This window comes from Syngnathoides biaculeatus, chromosome 22 (genome assembly GCF_019802595.1).
Source record: "Syngnathoides biaculeatus isolate LvHL_M chromosome 22, ASM1980259v1, whole genome shotgun sequence".
Classification (NCBI taxonomy): domain Eukaryota; kingdom Metazoa; phylum Chordata; class Actinopteri; order Syngnathiformes; family Syngnathidae; genus Syngnathoides; species Syngnathoides biaculeatus.
The window spans coordinates 5,551,501-5,572,195 of NC_084661.1; the positions used below are offsets into that span (position 1 = coordinate 5,551,501).

The following is a 20,695-nucleotide window of genomic DNA, read 5'->3' on the forward strand; positions in this document are numbered from 1 at the left end:
TCTCAGTGTCCCACTCCTTCTTTGCTAATCTCTATCCTTCGATGACTTCCTGTAATTTGGGGTTTCACTGCCAAGTCTCCTCCCCTTTCCTAGCAGAAGACACACCAAGTACTCTCCTGTCTGTTTCGCAGATCACCTTCGCTGTAGTAATCCAGTCTTCTGGGAGTTCCTCCTGTCTCACCTCTTTCGGAAAGGCCGCACACCATCCTTCCTTTCTCAGCTTCCACCACATTGTTCTCTTCTCTACCTTTGCCTTCTTAATCTTCCTACACACCAGCAGAGCCATTCTATACACCACAATCCTATTCTGTCGAGTTACATTCTCCCCTCAAACTACCTTACAGTCAGTAGCCTCTCTTGGATGTGTGTGTGTGTGTGTGTGTGTGTGCATGTGTGTGGAGGATTGCTGAGTACAAGTGTGATCATCATTCCTTTAACAAACAGGTGCTCCTGGTTCTAAAAGTTCTGATGATTAGATGTTCTTGTTCTTGTGCTATATCCTGCTAAGTGGCTGCCACGTTATCTAAAACAGAGCAAAAGTTCTTTATTGGAAGCAGAAGTATGATCATTTTATTCACAATTATTCCAACATTTCTCCCATGTTTATAGTACATTTGCTACGACATTATCTGGAGCAGAGCAAAGCATTCTTCATTCCAGGCAGAAACAGTTTCTTAATTGGAGTAGAGCAAAGCATTCTTCATTGCAGGCACAAACTGTTTTTTTAATTGAAGAACAGCAAAGCATTCTCCATTGCAGGCAGAAGAAGTTTCTTTTAATTGTCGCAGAGCAAAGCATTCGTCATTGCAGGCAGAAACGGTTTCTTAATTGGAGCAGAGCAAAGTTACACTTGGAGGAAAATATTGCATTAATTACTGGATCAGAGTACAGGTCTGGAAGAGAAGTCATAACGTCATCATCGTGGACAACAATATCACCATAATTACCCTGTTGTGCCGATAGTGGATAAATTTCTGACAGTATTGAATTTGTCGGGGCAATAGCAGTGTTTATAAGTCAGTTAAGTGATGGCTTTATGCAAGAAATACAACAACATCCACACAATGTAAGAATAGCTGCAAACACAGCTATAGAAACTAGGACAGAGAACAGTTTTTAGATTTTCCAAACTTTTTTTTTCCCACCACTCAGACCAGGCTGATGTGTTCACACCAGAGTGCTCCTTCATTTTATGTTTCAGGGTGCGGAGGCCTTGAATGGCCCTTGTCAGTGACCCATCAAATGCTGTGTTATTTGTAATAAACATACAACACTGGTCACCGAACATTGAGCAGACACCACCCTTCCCTGCGAGGAGTATTTCGACCAGTATGCGGTTCTGGAACCCCATGAGTGAGGTTGCAGCTAGTTATTCTCTAATGGCAATAAAGCCTGCTTCTGTATAGTTACCTAGTTTCTGTACGTTGTAATGTATGTAGTTGATTCTGTCAATGTTTTTTTTGTGGTTATCCATTATCAAGATGGATTCCAATCCTGCAGCAATCAGGTTAGCCAACTTATACTCATCTGGTACCCATTGTGGGATGCCATCTTTCCAAGAGGACCTTCACTTTCGGGAGAAACCGAAGGGAGGTCCAAAGATGGATGTGGCCAATTATATAGCCTCTGCTGTGGATGGAAATACAGTCACAAATAAGAGCAGTGATACCAGTCCACACGTTCCTGATGCATTCATCAGTGTGGCATACAACTTTTGACCAACACACCACCACCACACATCGCTGCGTGGGAGCAGTGAGGCAGTTTGTCGGTGGACATCATGACACCATGTTTTGTTGAGACTTCCCACCTTTACACCTGTTACTGTAAAGCTAACATAGGAGAAGTTAGCCAATGCAATATTTGTAGAAAATATCTGTTTATCATTTTTTTCCCCCAATCTGATGGTATAGCTGTACACACGTTCAGACAGTGTAGGATCAATTCCTGCTCAGTGATGGTGTCGATATCTGCCCTGCGACTGGCGGGCGACCAGTTTGGGGTGTAGTCTGCCTTCACCCGAATTTAGCTGGGACAGGCTCCAGGTCTCTCTTCGGATCAATTCAAAGGGGTTGCATTGGGAAGGGCATCCGGTGTAAAAAATCAAAAAGATTGTTACCGCCGCAGCACGTGACAATGGTATAAAAATGGTTTTTACACATCAATCCTGATAAATTTCCCAATTTTTTTCCAATTCCTTGCAAATTTAATGCATGTGAAATTTTCTGGTGACACGTCATGACAAAACATCCATATCCATAGAGGGAGTGCTGGAGAGCGCCTCCTCAGGGGACTCAATCATTCTGCTGGGAGACTTCAATGCCCACATGACAGTGAGACCTTGAAGGGTGTGTTTGGGAAGCACAGCCCCCCTGATCAGAACCCGAGTGGTGTTCTGTTACTGGACTTCTGTGCTCATGACGAACACCATGTTCAGGCATAAGGGTGTTTCACATGTTCACATGGCACCAGGAAACCCTATGTCGCAGTTCAATGATCGACTTTGTGGTCGTGTCATCGGACTTCTGACCACATGTCTTGGACATTTGGGTGAAGAGAGGGGTGGAGCTGTCAACTGATCACCAACTGGTGGTGCATTGCCTCTGATGTTCGGGGAAAATGCTGGTCCAACATGGCAGACCCAAACGTATTGTGAGGGTCTGCTGGGAAGGGCTGGCAGATTCCCCTGTCAGAAGGAATTTCAACTCCCACCTCCAAAAGAACTCTGCTCACGTCCTGGAGGAGGCGGGAGACATTGAGTCCGAGTGGACAATGTTCTCCGTCTCTATTGCTGAGGCGACCGACCGGAGCTGTGACTGAAGGTGGTCAGTGCCTGTCGTGGTGGCAACCCACAAACACGTTGGTGGACACCAACAATGAGGGATGCTGCCAAGCTGGAAAAGGAGTCCTTTCAGGCATTTTTGGCCTGTGGGACTCCCGAGGCAGCTGATTAGTTCTGGCTGGCCGAGGCAGAATGCAGCTTTGGTGGTGACTAAGGCAAAAGCCCGGGCGTGGGAGCGGTTCGGTGAGGCCCTGGAGAACAACTTCAGGACAGATTCAAGGAAATTCTGGTCAACCGTCCGGGTTTCAGAAGGGGCAAGGGGCTGGGATGAAAATCAGCACCTCCAAATCTGAGACAATGGTCCTCAGTTGGAAAAGGGTGTCATGTCTTCTCCGGGTCAGGGATGTTCTCTTCTTCAAAAAGAGCTTAATTATCAGAAGGGGTGTCAGAAAAATCCGAAAATCTCTTGTGTTCATCTTCATAGCAGGTGGCACAGCATGTTTTCTATGGCGACTGTCCCGGTGTGACATCTGTAAATGATGTCACAGGCGGTATGGCCACCACTGGGATGTCGAGTGAGACTTCCGCAACTTTGAGCATTAATGACACGCTCTCTGCTCACTTTTTTGTTTCGTATTGACATAAAAATGAATATTATCTGGAGTTTTCCTTACAATATCTATTTTCAAATGTATATTTTGGTATCAGTTGCTCTTTAAACGTTAAAGTTTAACATTTGTTTTCACTGCACGTCACTTCTTAAAGCAAGTGTTGTTTTTGGTTCATACTAAAATACTGTAAAGTGGAAAAATCACTTTACAGTATTTTATTGTATTTCAATCCAATTATGTTTTAAAAATATTTCAGAGTGAATGATGGAAAGTTGCTGTTATTTTTTTTCTTTGAAGGAAATTTATCCCACTTTTGCTAAAAGAGAAAATATAGGCTACTGATGGTACATTGTAGTTCTTCCATTTAATGTTCATGTTCAGGGGATTTTTATTCAAAGGAAATTTGTCTTTTGTGCCTATTGATAATTAAAGATTACTGACAGGGCCAGAAGAAAATATTGCTTTATTTATCTGATCATATTGTAATATATTTGTTTGGTTTTCTGTAGGTTCACTTTGGTTCACTAGACTATATGCAGTCATTTTAAAATTTTTCAATGAACATTTGATCAGTCTGGCCCTCCGGTTTTAGCTAAATTTTTTATTTGGCCCTCCGTCCATTTGACTTTGACACCCCTGCTTCAGCATGTCCTAACGCCTCACTGTGACACAAGCATTAAGACTGCAGATTAACAGTAAACATAATAACCTGGTACAAAACTGTATGGTATATTACCCATCAATGGATGCATCTTAACACACCCACTTGTACTTTTAGTCAGCATTTAATACAAAAAAAATACACTATGAATGTGGATCTCTGTTTTACACATTTCAAACTCCCCCCCAAAAACACCATTTAGCCTCAGTTTCAACTTTTTGGTCGTTATTTGAGCAACTACTATGTCATCTATAGGATCTCCTTATCAACAGTAGGCCTTATTTCTTGTTCTTTATGTCCACAACTTTAGCTCAGTCTGTTAGACAGGGTTTTGGCCAAAAGTGCGTCTCCCATGGTTGTCATCATGTACTATAGTTGGTGAATACTTGTGACATTTTGATAGATCCATTGGATTGAGTGAAATTAAAACCCACAAAATGTTTGAGTAGAACTTTCGTTCTAAACTTTTCTGGAAGCATGTCTTTTACATCTCAAAAATTCCTCATCGCTTACTGCAATGATTACATCATTAATCAATGTTATTACAGGTGCTGATCATGTAATTAGAATATCATGAAAAAGGTTCCCCTCCTTGAGCCGTCACTTTATCGTGGTGTAGGGGTTTGTGTGTCCCAATGAACCTAGAAGTTTAGTTGTGTGGGGATTCACACCCCTTACAGAGTCACCCATGGCAAACATGTCCTACATGAGGAACCAGACAAACCACTGTTCCATAAACCCCTATGATGAATAAAAATAATGGATATAGGTTTCCCTTTCCCGGAAGGGGGTCACCAGGCTCCCTTCTGGAGCCAGGCTCGGAGGTTGGGGCTCGAAGTCAACCGCCTTTTGGCCGGGCCTGCAGCCAAGGGGATTGGCTGGGCGCCCTTGTGGGAGGGGCCATTGTGGTTGAATGCAGTGTGAGCTGGGTGGTGGCCGAAGGTGGGGACCTTGGCGATCTGATCCCCAGCAAGAGAATCTCAGATTCAGCAGAAACAATGTGGTTTTCATCCTTGCAAAGGAACAGTGGACAAGCTCTATACCCTTGGCAGGGTCGTCAAGAGTGCACGGGAGGTTCCCCAATCAGTCTACATGTGTTTTGTAGACTTGGAGAAGGCATTCGACTGTGTCCCTCGAAGAGTCCTGTGAGGGGTCATTCGGGAGTATGAGGTATCGAACCTCCTGATTTGGGCTGTTCGGTCCTTGTAAAAATGGTGTCAGAGTTTGGTCTGCATTGCTGGCAGTAAGTTGGATTTTCTTCCAGTGAGAGTTGGATTCTGCCAAGGTTGCCCTTTGTCACAGATTCAGAATAGCTAAGCACAGCCGAGGGAGTCTGGTTAGGTGGGCTAAGTATTGCATCTGTGCTTTTGGAAATGATGTGGTTCTGTTGGCTTCATCAAACCGTGATCTCAAACTCTTCTTACCCTCCCCTATGGTCACAAGCTGTGGTCATGACCGAAAGAACAACATCCCTGATACAAGCGGATGAAATGAGTTTCCTCCACAGCAAGTCCGAGCTCTGCCTTCCCTGATACAAGCAGATTAAATGAGTTTCCTCCACAGCATGTCCAAGCTCTCCCTTAGATATAGGGTGCGAAGCTCATCTGGGAGGTGCACAGTGTCGAGCTGCTAATCGCCCACATTAAGAGGAGACAGATGAGATGCCTGTGGCATCTGATACGGACGGCTCACAGACGCCTCCCTGGTGAATTATTCTGGGCATGTCGCACTGGAAAGAGAGCCCAGGGACGTTCCAGAACACATTAAAGAAACTATGTCGCTCAGACGCCCTGGGAACGTCTTGGGATCCCCCCAGAAGAGCTGGATGACACGGCTGGGGAAAGGGAAGTCTGGGCATCCCTGCTAAAGCTACTGCCACTGCTACACAACCTGCATAAGCGGTAAAAGATGAAAGAAAAAAAGTTTTTTCATAATTCCATTCAAAAAGTGAAAATTGTACATGATATACACTCTTGACAAAGTTTCACAAACATATTTCAAATATGTATTTATTTTAATTTGGATAATTACAAGTGACAACAAATGAAAGCCCCGAATTTAATTAGAACTATATATAACTCTAAAACTAATTTGTTGTTCCTGCAGACCACATTTCTCTCTCTCTCTCTCTCTCTCTCACACACACACACACACACACACACCACACACACACACACACACACAGTATATATATATATATATATATATATATATATACACACACACACATACATACACATCTTCTTGTGGATTGGAAGACTGGGGTGGTTCCCCTATTTAAGAATATATATAAATACAGTGAAGAAAAGGATAGAGATGGAAATGTGTTGACTGGTCCCAGTACTTTGAGAAGTTGATGAATGAAGAAAATGAGAGAGAAGGAAGAGTTGAAGAGGCAAGAGTGAAGGACCAGGAAGTGGAAATGGTTAGTAAGGGGGAAGTCAGAAAGGGACTACAGAGGATTAAAAATGGAAAGGCAGTTGGTCCTGATGACATACCTGTGGAGGTATGGAAGCAATTTGGAGAGATGGCTGTGGAGTTTTTGACCAACTTATTCAACAGAATAATAGCGGGCGAAAAGATGGCTGAAGAATGGAGGAAAAGTGTTCTAGTTCCCATTTTTAAGAACAAAGGCGATGTTCAGAGCTCTAGGAATTATAGCGGAATAAAGTTGATGAGCCACACAATAAAGTTATGGGAAAGAGTAGTGGAGGCTAGACTCTGTATCTGCGAGCAATAGTATGGTTTCATGCCTAGAAAGAGTACCACAGATGCATTATTTGCCTTGAGGATGCTAGTGGAAAAGTACAGAGAAGGTCAGAAGGAGCTACATAGTGTCTTTGTGGATCTAGAGAAAGCTAATGACAGAGTACCAAGACAGGAACTGTGGTACTGCATGCGTAAGTCTGGTGTGGCAGAGAAGTATGTTAAAATAGTACAGGACATGTATGATGGCAGCAGAACAATGGTGAGGTGTGCCTTAGGTGTGACAGAAGAATTTAAGGTGGAGGTGGGACTGCATCAGGGATCAGCTCTGAGCCCCTTCCTGTTTGCAGTGGTAATGCTCGGGAGTTGGTTGACATAATGTTCATCCAAGTAAGCAGGTGGAAAGGTAGTAAGGCTAGAAGTTCAGGGTCAGGGTTTAAATTATTTTACCATAGATTAAATGGGGAAAATAAATGGAGTCAAGGATATTTTAAAGAGTATCAGATCGAGTGATGATGTATAATGTGATTTGCGGCTATGCCCCACAGGTAAAATGTGACCTACAGTTGAAAGAGAAATTCTAGAAGGAACCAGATGAAGTAGTTCTGAGCATCCCAGCACAGAGAGTTGTGATTGGTGCCGATTGTAATGGACACGTTGGTGAAGAAAACAGACGTGATGAAGAAGTGATGGGGAAGTAGGGCATTCGGGAAAGGAACTTTGAGGGACAGATGGTGGTGGACTTTGCAAAAAGGATGGAAATGGCAGTAGTGAACACTTTTGTCCAGAAGAGGCAGGAACATAGAGTGGTCTACAAGAGTGGTGGTCAAAGCACGCAGGTGGATTATATTTTGTGCAGACAATCCAATCTGAAGGAGGTTACTGACTGGAAAATAGTGATAGGGGAGAGTGTAGCTCAACAGCATAGAATGGTGGTGTGTAGGATGACTCTGGTGGTGGGTAGGAAGATTAAGAAGACAAAGGTAGAGCAGAGAACCATGTGGACGAATCTGAGAAAGGAAGAATGTTGTGTGGCCTTTCAGAAAGAAGTGGACAGGATTTTGATAAACAGGAGGAGCCCCCAGAAAACTGGACTACTATACCCAGGGTACTTGGTGTGTCGTCTGGTCGGAAAGGGGAGAAGGAGACTTGGTGGTGGGACCTCAAAATACAGGAAGTCATACAAGGAAAGAGGTTAGCGAAAAGAAGTGGGACACTGAGAGGACTGAGAGGCAAAAGGAATACATTGAGATGTGATTTCGGGGAAAAAATACTTTGAGAAGTTGATGAATGAAGAAAATGAGAGCGAAGGAAGAGTAGAAGAGGCAAGTGTGATGGACCAGGAAGGGGCAATGACTACCAAGGGTGAAGTTAGAAAGGCACTCAAGAGGATGAAAAATGTAAAAGCAGTTGGTCCTGATGACATACCTATGGAAGGATAGAACTAATTTGGAGAGGTGGCTGTGGAGTTTTTGACCAACTTATTCAACAGAATACTAGTGGGTGAGAAGATGCCTGAAGAATGGAGGAAAAGTGTGCTAGTTCCCATTTTTAAGAAGAAAGGCCATTTGCAAAGCTGTGGGAACAATAGAGAAATAAAGTTGATAGCAACACAATGACGTTATGGGAACGAGTAGAGGAGGCTAGACTCAGGACAGAAGTCAGTATCTGCGAGCAACAGTATGGTTTCATGCCAAGAAAGAGTACCACAAAGCCATTATTTGGCTTGAGGATGCTAGTGGAAATGTACAGAGAAGGTCAAAAGCAGCTACAGTCCATTGTCTCTTTGTGGATCTAGAGAAAGCCGATGACAGAGTACCAAGAGAGGAACTGCGGAACTGCATGGATAAGTCTGGTGTGGCAGAGTGTTATGATTATTGTAAATACATTTATCATGCATTTGAAGAGTTTGTTTTCAAAACGAGACATAGGCATTTTTTTCAGATTTACGAAACTCGCGCCAAAATTATCCAGCTCCGAATGGATAATTTTGGCGCGAGTTTCGTAAATCTGAAAAAAACTGCCTATGTCTCGTTTTGAAAACAAACTCTTCATTTGCATGACTTGAAATGGCGCCAAACTTGCCTATTTTAGTGTATAGGACATAGGACTTTGAAATATGGATGATGTTAAAAGGTTGTCACACAAAGCCATATAAATCAATAAATGTCCATGATATCGAAAATTTGAAAATTCAGAGAGTAACCCAGCATTTTAGACATGGAGCAAATGAAATAAGAGTAAAACAAAAGGATAATGAGCCTTCTGAAGAATACAGAGTGAGAATGACAACAGTATTCAAGACGAACAGCGGTGGCAGGAAGCTAAAGATGCAAATGGGCCATTTCAACAGCAGTTGAAGAATGCGCTCTATGCTGGTCCAAAATATGCGATGGACAGCTGGGTTAGCAAATATTATACAGCAATCCCTCTCTACTTCGTGGATCACCTATTGCGGATTCAGTGAATTGTGGATTTCAGTGCATCTGACCCTAAAAAAAAAAAAAGCTGCATCGCTAAGCACTAATGCACCATCTCCGGCGTGATGACATGGACCAATGAACCCAAAATACAAAAAAAATAAATAAATAATCATACATTAGTACAGTACTTTACCGGGAATCTGCATTGCTAGGGTATAATGCGGCATCCCCAGCAAGACGACACGGACCAATGAGGCAAAAAAAAAAAAAAAAAAAAAAAAAAATCGCCAGCATACAATAGTACAGTACTGTAGTGGGAAACCGCATTGATAGGGTATAATGCGGCATCCCCAACAAGACCACAAGGACATATGAAGCAAAAAAGAAAAAATAAATGCAAAAAACGAGGGATTACTGTATTGGCCTGTCTGCAGGTGCCTTGGAGGGGTATGTAAATCACATCCTCCACACAAAAAGAAAAAATTATAACAAATATTAAAAAAGAAACAGAGGTCTACAGATACCTTTTATCAAGATGAAGGACAGGAGGGTCTCTACCAAGATGCATTCTCGGCAAAAATGAGACCTAATACTCACTGAAAAGGAGGAAGATTTGTTGAAGGAAGTGCCAGAGAAGTCGTGGTCTAAAGGACCTACAGAGGTTGAGTTAATAAAAGGAAACTTAGCAGTACAAATCGGACCGAAAATTGAATACAGATCATGTGTGAGACAATATCCATGGAAACAGAATGCATACAAAGGCATTAAACCAGTCATTAAAGACTTGATTGCTGCTGGAGTAATAGTAGAATGTGATGACTCTCCATGCAACAATCCAATATTCCAAGTTAAGAAAGCACCACATCTGTAGGATGGCCCACGGTGCATGACTTACAAGTGGTAAATAATGCTGTGTTTCGAAGGGCTCCATGTGTGCCCATCCCTTACACTTTGTCAGATACACTCAGGCCAGATGCTACAGTCTTTACTGAAGTAGACATCAGCAATGCATTATCAGGCCAGATGCTACAGTCTTTACTGAAGTAGACATTAGCAATGCATTATTTTCAATACCCATAGATAAGGATAGTCAGTTTTGGTTTGCATATTTACGTTTAGATGACAAGAGATCCACTTTCACCAGATTGCGACAAGGTTACTATAAAAGTCCAACCATTTATTCCCAAGACACAAGTGCTTGTGTAGCTAAATTTCAACCACCAGAAGGAAGTCAAATTCTACTTTATGTAGATGATGCATTGCTGGCATCTTTTGACATAGAAACATGATAAAAGATGCAGTAGCATGATTAAAACATCTGGTTGAAGAAGGGCACAAGGTAAGTGAAAATAAACTATAAATGTGTAAAGAACAAAACAAAATATTTAGGACAACCTCACCGCAGAAGGAAAAACTATAGTAGAGGATCCTGGCCACCAGCTCTTCTAGCACCTTCTGTCGAGAAAGCGGTACAGCTGCATTTATGCAAACTGGTGGCCAAACCAGCAGGCATCCGAACAGTTTTTTTCCCCTCTGGCAATTAAGTCATTAAATTCATAATCAGCGAACCTACTATTTTCTGCCTGGTACCATTGTTGGGACACACACTCACATCTTGCTTGTCCAATCAGTATTAGTATTTGTAATATATTTTGTAGATAATCGCACTAGTCGTCACTTTAAACTCATCCCTTTGCACAATTGTCATTGCCCTTGTCTATAACAGGAACCATGAACGGGTTAAGGCACTCTGTACAAGCTTAACTCAATGTGGGACGTTGACACACTTATCTTTTCTAAGTTAACTTTAGATCTTGCACATTTGTGACTCTTGTAAGGAATAGTTCCGATATACAGAAATGTCTCTTGTTCTTTGTTCTCATTACTTTGTTGTTCTTTGTTCTGAATGTCGTACAAGGACAGCATCGACTGCTGGAGAAAAATTCCTGTGTATTTTTACACACTTGGCCAATAAAGCTGATTATGATTCTGATATTGATTTTAAAAAAACATAATTGTGCTTATCATCTGCAAGCAGATTAAAAAGTGTTTCGAGGAAACAGACTATGGATAATGTTTATATTTAGTTTAATTGTACATTACAAGCACTTCAGGGCTAACACACCAAAGAAGCATCGTTTAGAAGGTTTTACAAACTACCTCAATTTAAGAACCAATGGGAAACTCATGAAGATTTGAATTTAGCTGACTATATGAGAAAAATGTTAGAAAAACAAGGACAAAAAGTAGCACCAAGTGGTGAGGATCCTCCTGGTTCTCAGGAGGAGGCTCAATTCGTGGAGCTCGGAGACTAGGTGCTGTTGATAAGTGTGAAGAAGGAACATTGCCGCTGTCCAAAGTGGGAAAGTCCATTACAAGTGTTATTGACAATGCCAACAGCTTTAATTATTAGTTATTTGACACATTATAAAAAGGTCATTTCAGCCTAGGATCAGATTGGGCCGGTAAGCAAAAGACTGACTAAAATCTGGGTGCAGAGTTATAGTATTTGATAACAGCTGAAGGCCAGTGAAGAAATTTAAAGATGCCAAACCTTTCGAGACACCTAGATGTAATGCCTACCCTAAAATGGTTAGGTCCCAAATTTAGGCTGTGGCGTGGTCACAATCATAACATTTCTTCTGCTTATGGGACATCTCTGGGGAGTCGGAATGTTGTCCTACGCTGAAAAACCTTTGACACTCCAAAAATGAAATGCGCCACAGTTGCGTTCTTTTGTATGTGAACCAATTTTTAGATTTGGATTACAAGTGTTTGTACCGGTAAACTCAATTAGTACTACAGTTGTCACATCGTCAGGTCTGACAGATGATGGAACAAGACACAGTATTTATACACAAAATAAATGGTATTTGATAAATGATTTGAAAAATACTTTGAAGGGAGACTTTGGTGGCTGATGAAAATGACGAATGGATGCCATTTTGGGGCACATCTAAATTTGCGAGTCATCAGCAACAGACTTTACAGTTATACAAAACAAGCAAAGGGCTCCAAATCATTTTGAACACCAAAGTACCCTTGAAACCCCCCTTCTTATGAAGAAGTGAATCTATGTTGGGGCTTCTACCTCTGAGCCTATACTTTCGGTAACCCACACCTCACTTTGCTTCTTTGTGAAGGCAAAAATAGCCTCAGTGCCGCAGAGGTAACTACCAAGTACCCTTCTCCTTCCATATGGTAATCCTAGATGAATGCCTTTGGAAAATACAAAGCCCTGGTGGCCTCAATTTTGGTTTCAGCCGGCGTTTTTGCCGCAATTTTGACCTTGTACGGATGTCTTCATTGTCTGCTAGCATTCATTGTGAAACTTATTAACACTGCTATCTCACCCATGAAGGAAAAAAGTGGTGGAGATGTATTCTTCATTGATGAAGAATGCCAATGACAATGAAGGTGATGACAATTTTCCATCAGATTTATCTGATTTGTTTCTAAATCCAGATTGAGTAATATCATTTTTCTCTGAATGAATGTGTATTTGTTTTCATAAAAAATAATTTTGTAACTGAAAATCATTAGAAGAAATTCCTAGATGATAGAGAATTTGTGCAAATACATAATAAACAGGAGGGAAATGCTAGAATCATTGTAAATACATTTATCATGCATTTGTACAAATCCAGACAAATTATTGTAAAATTCTCTTTGTGAGTGGGATGTATGACCCAGCCCCATCTTGGAAGGTGATACACCCTGCTGACTCGAGGAAATGGGCCAGGACAAACCATAAACAATGCATGGAATGAGATGCTCCTGCTGACTCTAGCAAAAGGACCAACACACTGCTGTTACTTCAAAGGAGACTTGTGCTTGCGTTGCAATCTGTTTTTAATACCACCCCATTTGCTGTGACCTAGTGACCTTGTAACCTGAGAGAAGCAATAAAGAGAGACAGAACGCAGAGGCTCATTCAGAGCAAGGTTGAAGATTGTAACTGGTCAGCCAATCCCGTTCTCCTCATGACAAAGTCTGTTTAATTTTCATATTATTCCAGCAGTGATAAACCTGACACGGAGAAATATGTTAGAATAGTACAAGAGATGTACGAGGGCAGCAGAACAGTGGTGAGGTATGCCGTAGGTATGACAGAAGAAATTAAGGTGGAGGTGGGACTGCAACAGGGATCAAGCCTGAGTCCATTCCTGTTTGATGTGGTAACGAGGTTAGACTGGAACCCCCTTGGACCATGATGTTCGTAGATCACATTGTGATTTGCAGTGAAAGCAGGAAGCAGGTGGAGGAACAATTAGAAAGATGGAGGCATGCACTGGATAGGAGAGGAATAAAGATTAGCCGAAATAAAACAGAACATATGTGCGTGAATGAGAAGAGATACTAAGGGTGCATAACTTTAAATATTCGCGGTCAATAATCCAGAGCAATTGTGAGTGTGGTACGGAAGTGAAGAAATGGGTCCAAGCAGGTTGGAACAGCTGGTGGAAGGTGTCCGGTGTGTAATGTGACAGAAGTCTCTGCTAGGGTGAACGGCAAAGTTTTTAAAACAGTGGTGAAGCCCAGCCATGATGTACAGATTTGAGATGGTGGCACTAAAAAGACAACAGGAAGCAGACCTGGAGGTAGCAGAGATGTAGATATTGAGATTCTCTTGAGGAGTGAGCAAGTTGGATACCATTAGAAAATGAGCTTATTAGAGGGACAGCCATAGTTGGATGTTTTGGAGACAAGGTTCGAGAGAGCAGACTTTGATGGTTTGGACATGTCCAGAGGCGAGAGAGTGAGTATATTGCTAGAAGGGTGCTGAGGATGGAGCTGCCAGGCAAAAGAGCGAGAGGAAGACCAAAGAGAAGGTTGATGGATATTGGGAAGGCTGTTGTGGTTGAGAGAAGAAGATGCAGGAGATTGGATTGGATGGATGGAAAAAGATGACGCGGTGTGGCGACCCCAATGGGACAACTCCAAAAGAAAAGAAGACGACAATTGAAGAAGTTAAAATTGAATAATACAGCAATGATCAAACAGTTCTGCGCAATTACAAACTCTCACATTGGAATCTAAACTTTTGAAAGAAATTACGCTGGGTATTCAATCAAGTCGTCAATATTACTTTTCAACAAGTCCACCGATTAGGAGGCCCTCGTTCAGGAATTCTACCATCGCAAATTTTGAACACCATTAGCAGAAACTGTTTTTAAAATCCAAAGGTCGGGACCTTATAGGAACTTCGTTTGGAATGAACGACTAGTTCCCCGAGGAAATCAAATAGGCCTAAAACTTTGATTAATGAAGAATTTCCGAGACAAAGGCAAACGAGCATGGTTTGTCATGACAAGCTTGACTGTATGTCGACGATCAACTCTTTTGGGACACCAATGTCACTTCCTGGCTATTCTTAATAAGTATTTGTTTTAATTGGTTGCTGTTATGAAGTGTATACTATCTTTTTTCAACCTTCTGCTTCCACTTATATAAACAACAAATGGAATCAAGCATGCCCCCAGCATGAACCTTCACTCCTTTCGCTCTGCTTTGCTGCTCAGTTCCACTCTCACTGCACATGCAATTTTATGAGGCCCACAAAGACAAAATTTGTGTTAATTATGCATTTATGATTCTTTTTAAAATCTATACCAAAATTTCAAATTGTCATATCAAAAATTTTATATTTGTGTTACCAAATATCTACAATCATTGAAAAACCATTACTCTTGATTTCAGATTCCAACAGTAGTTCATAAATTTTATGGGTGAATATGATTAGGTGATTAAAGATTTTTTATTGATTCACAGTCATAGCAGCCCTTTGAGGGAAACCATAACTATGATGTGGCCCTTGACAAAAATGAGTTTGACACCACAGATTTAGAGGAACCGACGCATTCTCTTCAGGCAGTATTCAGCCTTATTAAGACAGTTTCACAAATATCAGACTACTCTATTAAATGGGCAAAATCAATGATTCTCCCAATAACAGAAAACCCATGGAACCCTGCAGATCAAATCCCAGATTACCGTACTCTTATTGGAAATTTCAACTTTTTAGGAATTACTTACCTACAGTATATCATTAATGGAAAGAATACCTACAAAAAAATAAAATCATGCCTCAAATAAATTATTTTAAATAATTCCAGTTAAAACCACAATTAAATGGTTTAAAATCTTACACTCAGCCGTAATACATTTTTATTAAAAAAATGAGAAAAATAGAATCAGCCTACCCAGTCTTCAGAAAAGCAAAGATAAGGCAGTCCTAAATGCTTCCAACTTTAAACACGATTATTTTACTATCCAAGTACAATTTCTCATCAAAAGGTTGCATCACAATAAGGAGTGCGATTCTTGGCTAGAATGAAACAATTAGACTGCAACAACATTAAACTCCCATTTATTTCCACTAGTCTTAAATTCCATAAAAGCTTTAAGAATTCAATTATCACATTTACCTTAATGCAGTGGCAAAGTTTCCAATCTTCAGGATCTAAATTAGCTCCCAGTAGGTGCTCCCCAATCTGTCATAATCCAGATTTCAAAATTAATAATGTAACCCTTCATTTTAGCAACTGGGAAAAACATGGAATTGACCACCGAGAACTAAAATTTAACAATAATGTTTTTAGGATACGTGATGAACTGTTCCAAGAAATCTAAATAACAGCCAGAAACTTTTCTTCAAAACAATAATTTAAAAGCATAAATAAAAAAAAGAATAGAAAAGAAAGCACTTTCGAACTGCCAGAATTTTTCAGACAAATAGCAAAGCTTCTCCTGCAAAGTAAAAGATATATTTGAAGAGTTTATAAATTAGTTTTATATAGCAAATCAATACCAATCACCAAATGGAAAGATCTTTCCATGTTTGATCACCAAAACTACTGGATACAGATATGTAACAATATATTTAGAATGACAAAAAATAAAAATCTACAGCTCATAAAATCTAAAGTACTCCATAAAGTAGATTTTACTCAATACAACACTTCTCATATTTTGAAATTCAGGATTCGACTTACCCCTAGATTGTGTATAGCTGATGATTCAAGATTAATCACCAATCCTAATAAATACATACAATAATTTCTTGTCGCATTAACCATTGCTAAGAAAACCATCAATCCATTTTCTGAGTCTGAAGGTCATGGGAGTGCTGATGCCTATCCCAGTTGTCATCGGGCAGGAGGCAGCTTACACCCTGAACTGGTGCTACACTCACAACAACACCTACAGTGATGAAAATCAGCATTGGAACACCCTGCTATATTGCAAGTACTCCCTCTTAGAAATCATGGAGGGGTCTGAAATTTTCATCGTAGGTGCATGTCCACCGTGAGAGAGATAATCTCAAAGCAAAAATCCCGAAATCACAATGTATGATTTTTTTAACGATTTATTTGTGTGATACAACTGCAATTAAGTATTTGAACACCTGAGAAAATCAATGTTAATATTTGGGACAGTAGCCTATGTTTGCAATTACAGAGGTCAAATGTTTCCTGCAGTTGTTCACCAGGTTTGCACAGACTGCAGGAGGGATTTTGGCCCAGTCCTACATACAGGCCTTCACTAGCTCAAACAGATTTCTGAGCTGTCGCTGAAAAACATAGAGTTTCAGCTCCCTCCAAAGATTTTCTATTGGGTTTAGGTCTGGAGACTGGCGAGGCCATGCCAGAACCTTGATATGCTTCTTACAGAGCCACTCCTTGCTTTTCCTGGCTGTGTGCTTCGGGTCATTGTCATGTTAAAAGACAATGCTCTGACTGAGTGAAAGAGGTTGTCATCGTCTCCTTAAAAGAATTCAGTTGTCCTGTCCCATCTGCAGAAAAACACCCCCAAAGCATGATGCTACCACCCCAATGCTTCACAGTGGGGATGGTATTCTTGGGATGGAACTCATCTTTTGTCTTCCTCCAAACACGGTTAGTGGAACTAAGACCAAAAAGTTCCATTTTGGTCTCATCTGACCACAAACATCAAAATGGTCAAACCTAAGATGGGCCTTGACATGTGCTGGTTTAAGCAGGGGAACCTTCCGTGCCTACATGATTTCAAACCATGACGTCTTAGTGTATTACCAAGAGTCAAGTTGGAAACGGTGGTCCCAGGTCTTTCCAGGTCATTTACCAAGTCCTGTAGTCCTGGGCTGATTCCTCACCTTTCTATGGATCATTGAAACCCGACGAGGTGGTATCTTGCATGGGTCTCCACTCCGATTGAGATTGACGGTCATGTTTAGCTTCTTCCATTTTCTAATGATCGCTCCAACAGTGGACCTTTTTTCACCAAGCTGCTTGGCAATTTCTCCGTAGCCCTTTCCAGGACACTTCTTTGGTCTTGGCCATGTGACAAGTTTGAGTCTTACTGATTATATGAGGTGGACAGGTGTCTTTATGCAGCTAACGACCTCACACAGGTGCGTCTGATTCAGGATAATACATGGAGTGGAGATTTTTAAAGGCAGACCAACAGGTCTTTGAAGGTCAGAATTCTAGCTGATAGGTGTTGAAATACTTATTTTTAGCTGTATCATACAAATAAATCATTTAAAAAATCATGCGTTGTGATTTCTGGGTGTTTCTTTTTAGATTATCTTTCTCACAGTGGACATGCACCTACGTTGAAAATTTCAGACCCCTCCTTGATTTCCAAGTGGGAGAACTTGCAATATGGCAGTGTGTTCACATACTTATTTTCTTCACTGAAGGTCCAATTTCAAAGTCTCGAATTAATGCATGTATTTGGGATGTGGGAGGAAACCGGAGTGAACGAAGAAAACCCACGAAGGCACAGGGAGAATATGCAAACTCAACACGGGTTTGGTTGGGAGTTGGGTGAATTGAATTAGAAAAAAATAATGAAAATAATCTATATATTCATGTATTTTTAGGTAACCGGTCACCTTTCCTTCACAGGCAAATCTGGACTCGAATTTTGCCTGGTTAGTGTGCCTTCTGACAAGACCAAGAATACTTTCCCAAGTGTGAAAATAGATTTTTGACATTATTCTTTGTTGTCACGGTTGTTGTTGTTGGATTATTTATGATACTTATTTAGCTATTATCATCCATCCATTCATTTTCTGAGCCCCTTATCTTCACAAGGGCCATGTGAATGCTGGAGCCTATCCCAGCTACTGTATGTATGGGCAGGAGTTGGGGTACACTCTGAAGTGATTGCCAGCCAATCGCAGGCCATATGAAACAAACAACCATCCACACTCACAATCACACCTCAGGCCAATTTAGAGTCACCAATTAATGCATATTTTTGACATGTGGGTAGCACTTTGTCCCTAGTGGCCACCAGCTGGTAGGCAGTTTTCAGGGCACCTCGGAGGGGCCGGCAGACCACATTGAGTCCCTCAGCGGGGGCCGTGTCCTGTCGACAGGGTTGCCTTCTGTTGGACCCCTGGTCCCGTTTCTGTCCCTGATTGATTGATTCTTCATTTTCACATTGCGGAGACAGCAATGATCAGACATTTCTGTCAGTGTTTTTGCATCTAAAATGTTGTGAATTCACTTGCATGTGTCCGTAGGCACACAGCCTTAGGGTTCATTCACTGGGTGTGGGGCTACTCGCTACTCATATATATATATATATATATATATATATATATATATATGCTATAATTTACTCAATCAGTGCCACAATATTCCAATTTTATAGCTAGGCTCAGGTGGCAAAGGTGGTGTGATGTACCTCAAGAGAATACATCATGGACAAAGACAGAATTGGTAAGAACTTGGAGAAGATTTGGCCATCAGACGTGTGAAATGCAGACCCACTGGTGTGTGGCTAATCCCTGGTGCTTTATGAACCAAACCCCCAGCTATAGGCAAATAGCTCTACTGCATGCAGGAATCTAGGCAGAGGGGATAGCTAAGGGAGTAATCTCTGACAGTAAATCCAGAGCCAGAGTCCTTCAGGCAGTTCGACATTGTACTCAGCCTGTTCTGGCAACTTCTGCGACGGCGCAGGAACCAAGATGCCTTTCAAATAGGTCATTCTGGAAGCACGGTGGCGCAGCTGTATGGCATTGGCCTCACAGTTGTGAGGACCTGGGTTCAATCCCGGCCCGCCTGGGTGGAGTTTACATGTTCTCCTCATGTCTGCGTGGGTTTTCTCTGGGCACTCCAGTTTCCTCCCACGTCACAAAAACATGCAACATTAATTGGACACTCTAAATTGCCCCTCGGTGTGATTGTGAGTGTGACTGTTGTCTGTCTCCATTTGCCCTGCGATTGGTTGACAACCAGTTTAGGGTGTATCCTGTCTCCTGTCCATTAACAGCTGGGATATGCTACAGCACTCCCCGCGACCCTTGTGAGGATAAGCAGCTTAGAAAATGGATGGATGGATTCTTGCGATGTGGAGAGGGGAGACCTACAGCATGGGTAACAGTCTATTCTCCATACACTTCTATTCAGGTACTTGCACACATCTTCTCTGTATCCTGTCGACCAAACACAGGAAGCAGCAGTCTACTGGTAATAAGTCCTCTTCTTGCATGGCATAGAGTTGGACACCAAGGGTTGGTTCTGATGGTAGGAGAGGCCATCGCGCCTGCCTCAAGATTGGCAGCCCCCAGCCAGTAAGCTGCTGCCTTACCACATTAACCTCAGTGAGTGCGTGGGGGTTAGGGTGAAAACCGACAAGTGTATCATCTGTTCACTAAGCAATATGAAAACCAACAAAAAGACAAAGGCAAAGAAGTTTGCTGCCCTGAAGCTGGGCACATGGAATATTTGAACATAGACATCGGGTTTCTCAGACAATCTCCAAGACAATAGTGACATGCGCAAAACAGCTGTCATCGACTAGGAGCTTGGCAGGCTGCAGATGAACCTTGTTGGAAATGAAAAAATGTGCACTGGATTTGCAGGCCTCAAATTATACCGAATATAAACATCCTGTATCTTGGTTTGTGTGGCGCGATAGACCTCCTCTCTCGTTGCTATCGCCCCAACATCTTCCTGGCATCCCAGTGGCTAGGAGGGACGTCAATCTTTATCGATGATGATTTTCGTTTCCCTTGGACACTTGAGCGTCACCTAATCACACACTAGTGCACATCGGTAATTTTGAGTTTTTTTATTCCTGCTTTTTGCAAGTTTATTCATCGTTATTCACCATGGGCCCCAAGAAGCTTTAGTGGAATTAAGTTGTGTGCATGTGTACATTCGTACGTATGTTTTCACTCAGCTGTCAAACATTTGCCTCTTCCTCCATCCTTCATGATGCCTTTTGCTTGTCACTCACCCCTCTCTTTGTATAGTCACCCAACGCCAAAGATAAATGAATGATTTGTAACTGAAATGAATTTTTATTATTCTTTACATTATGTAATATGAATGCTTATTTTTCGGCAGGGGAATCGGGGAGACTTGGAATGGTTTAGGCTATTTACTTGTGAAAAGCACTTCAATTTACGAAAAATTTACATTTCACAATGACCTCTGGTAGAGTTATTACCACTGTATTTCAGGAGGTATCCTATTCTCTGTTTTAGAAGAAGCATTTTTCTGTGGTATTT

At 41.5% G+C, this 20,695-nt stretch overlaps 1 protein-coding gene across 8 annotated transcripts in view; it reads right to left on the minus strand.

The window, feature by feature from the left end:
• Positions 1–20,695, minus strand: part of ca10a (carbonic anhydrase Xa) — a 148,450-nt gene that overhangs the window by 61,266 nt on the left and 66,489 nt on the right. For 6 of the 8 annotated variants that reach the window (XR_009793536.1, XR_009793538.1, XR_009793535.1 and 3 more), the window contains exon 6: positions 15,612–15,677. The exons of the other annotated variants lie outside the window; for them this stretch is intronic. Coding sequence is in view for 3 of the 6 variants with exons in the window: in XM_061809738.1 (XP_061665722.1) it covers positions 15,612–15,677 (66 nt within the window). In the remaining 3 variants the exon portion in view is untranslated. The remainder of the gene's footprint in view (positions 1–15,611; positions 15,678–20,695) is intronic. 8 annotated transcript variants of the gene reach the window in all.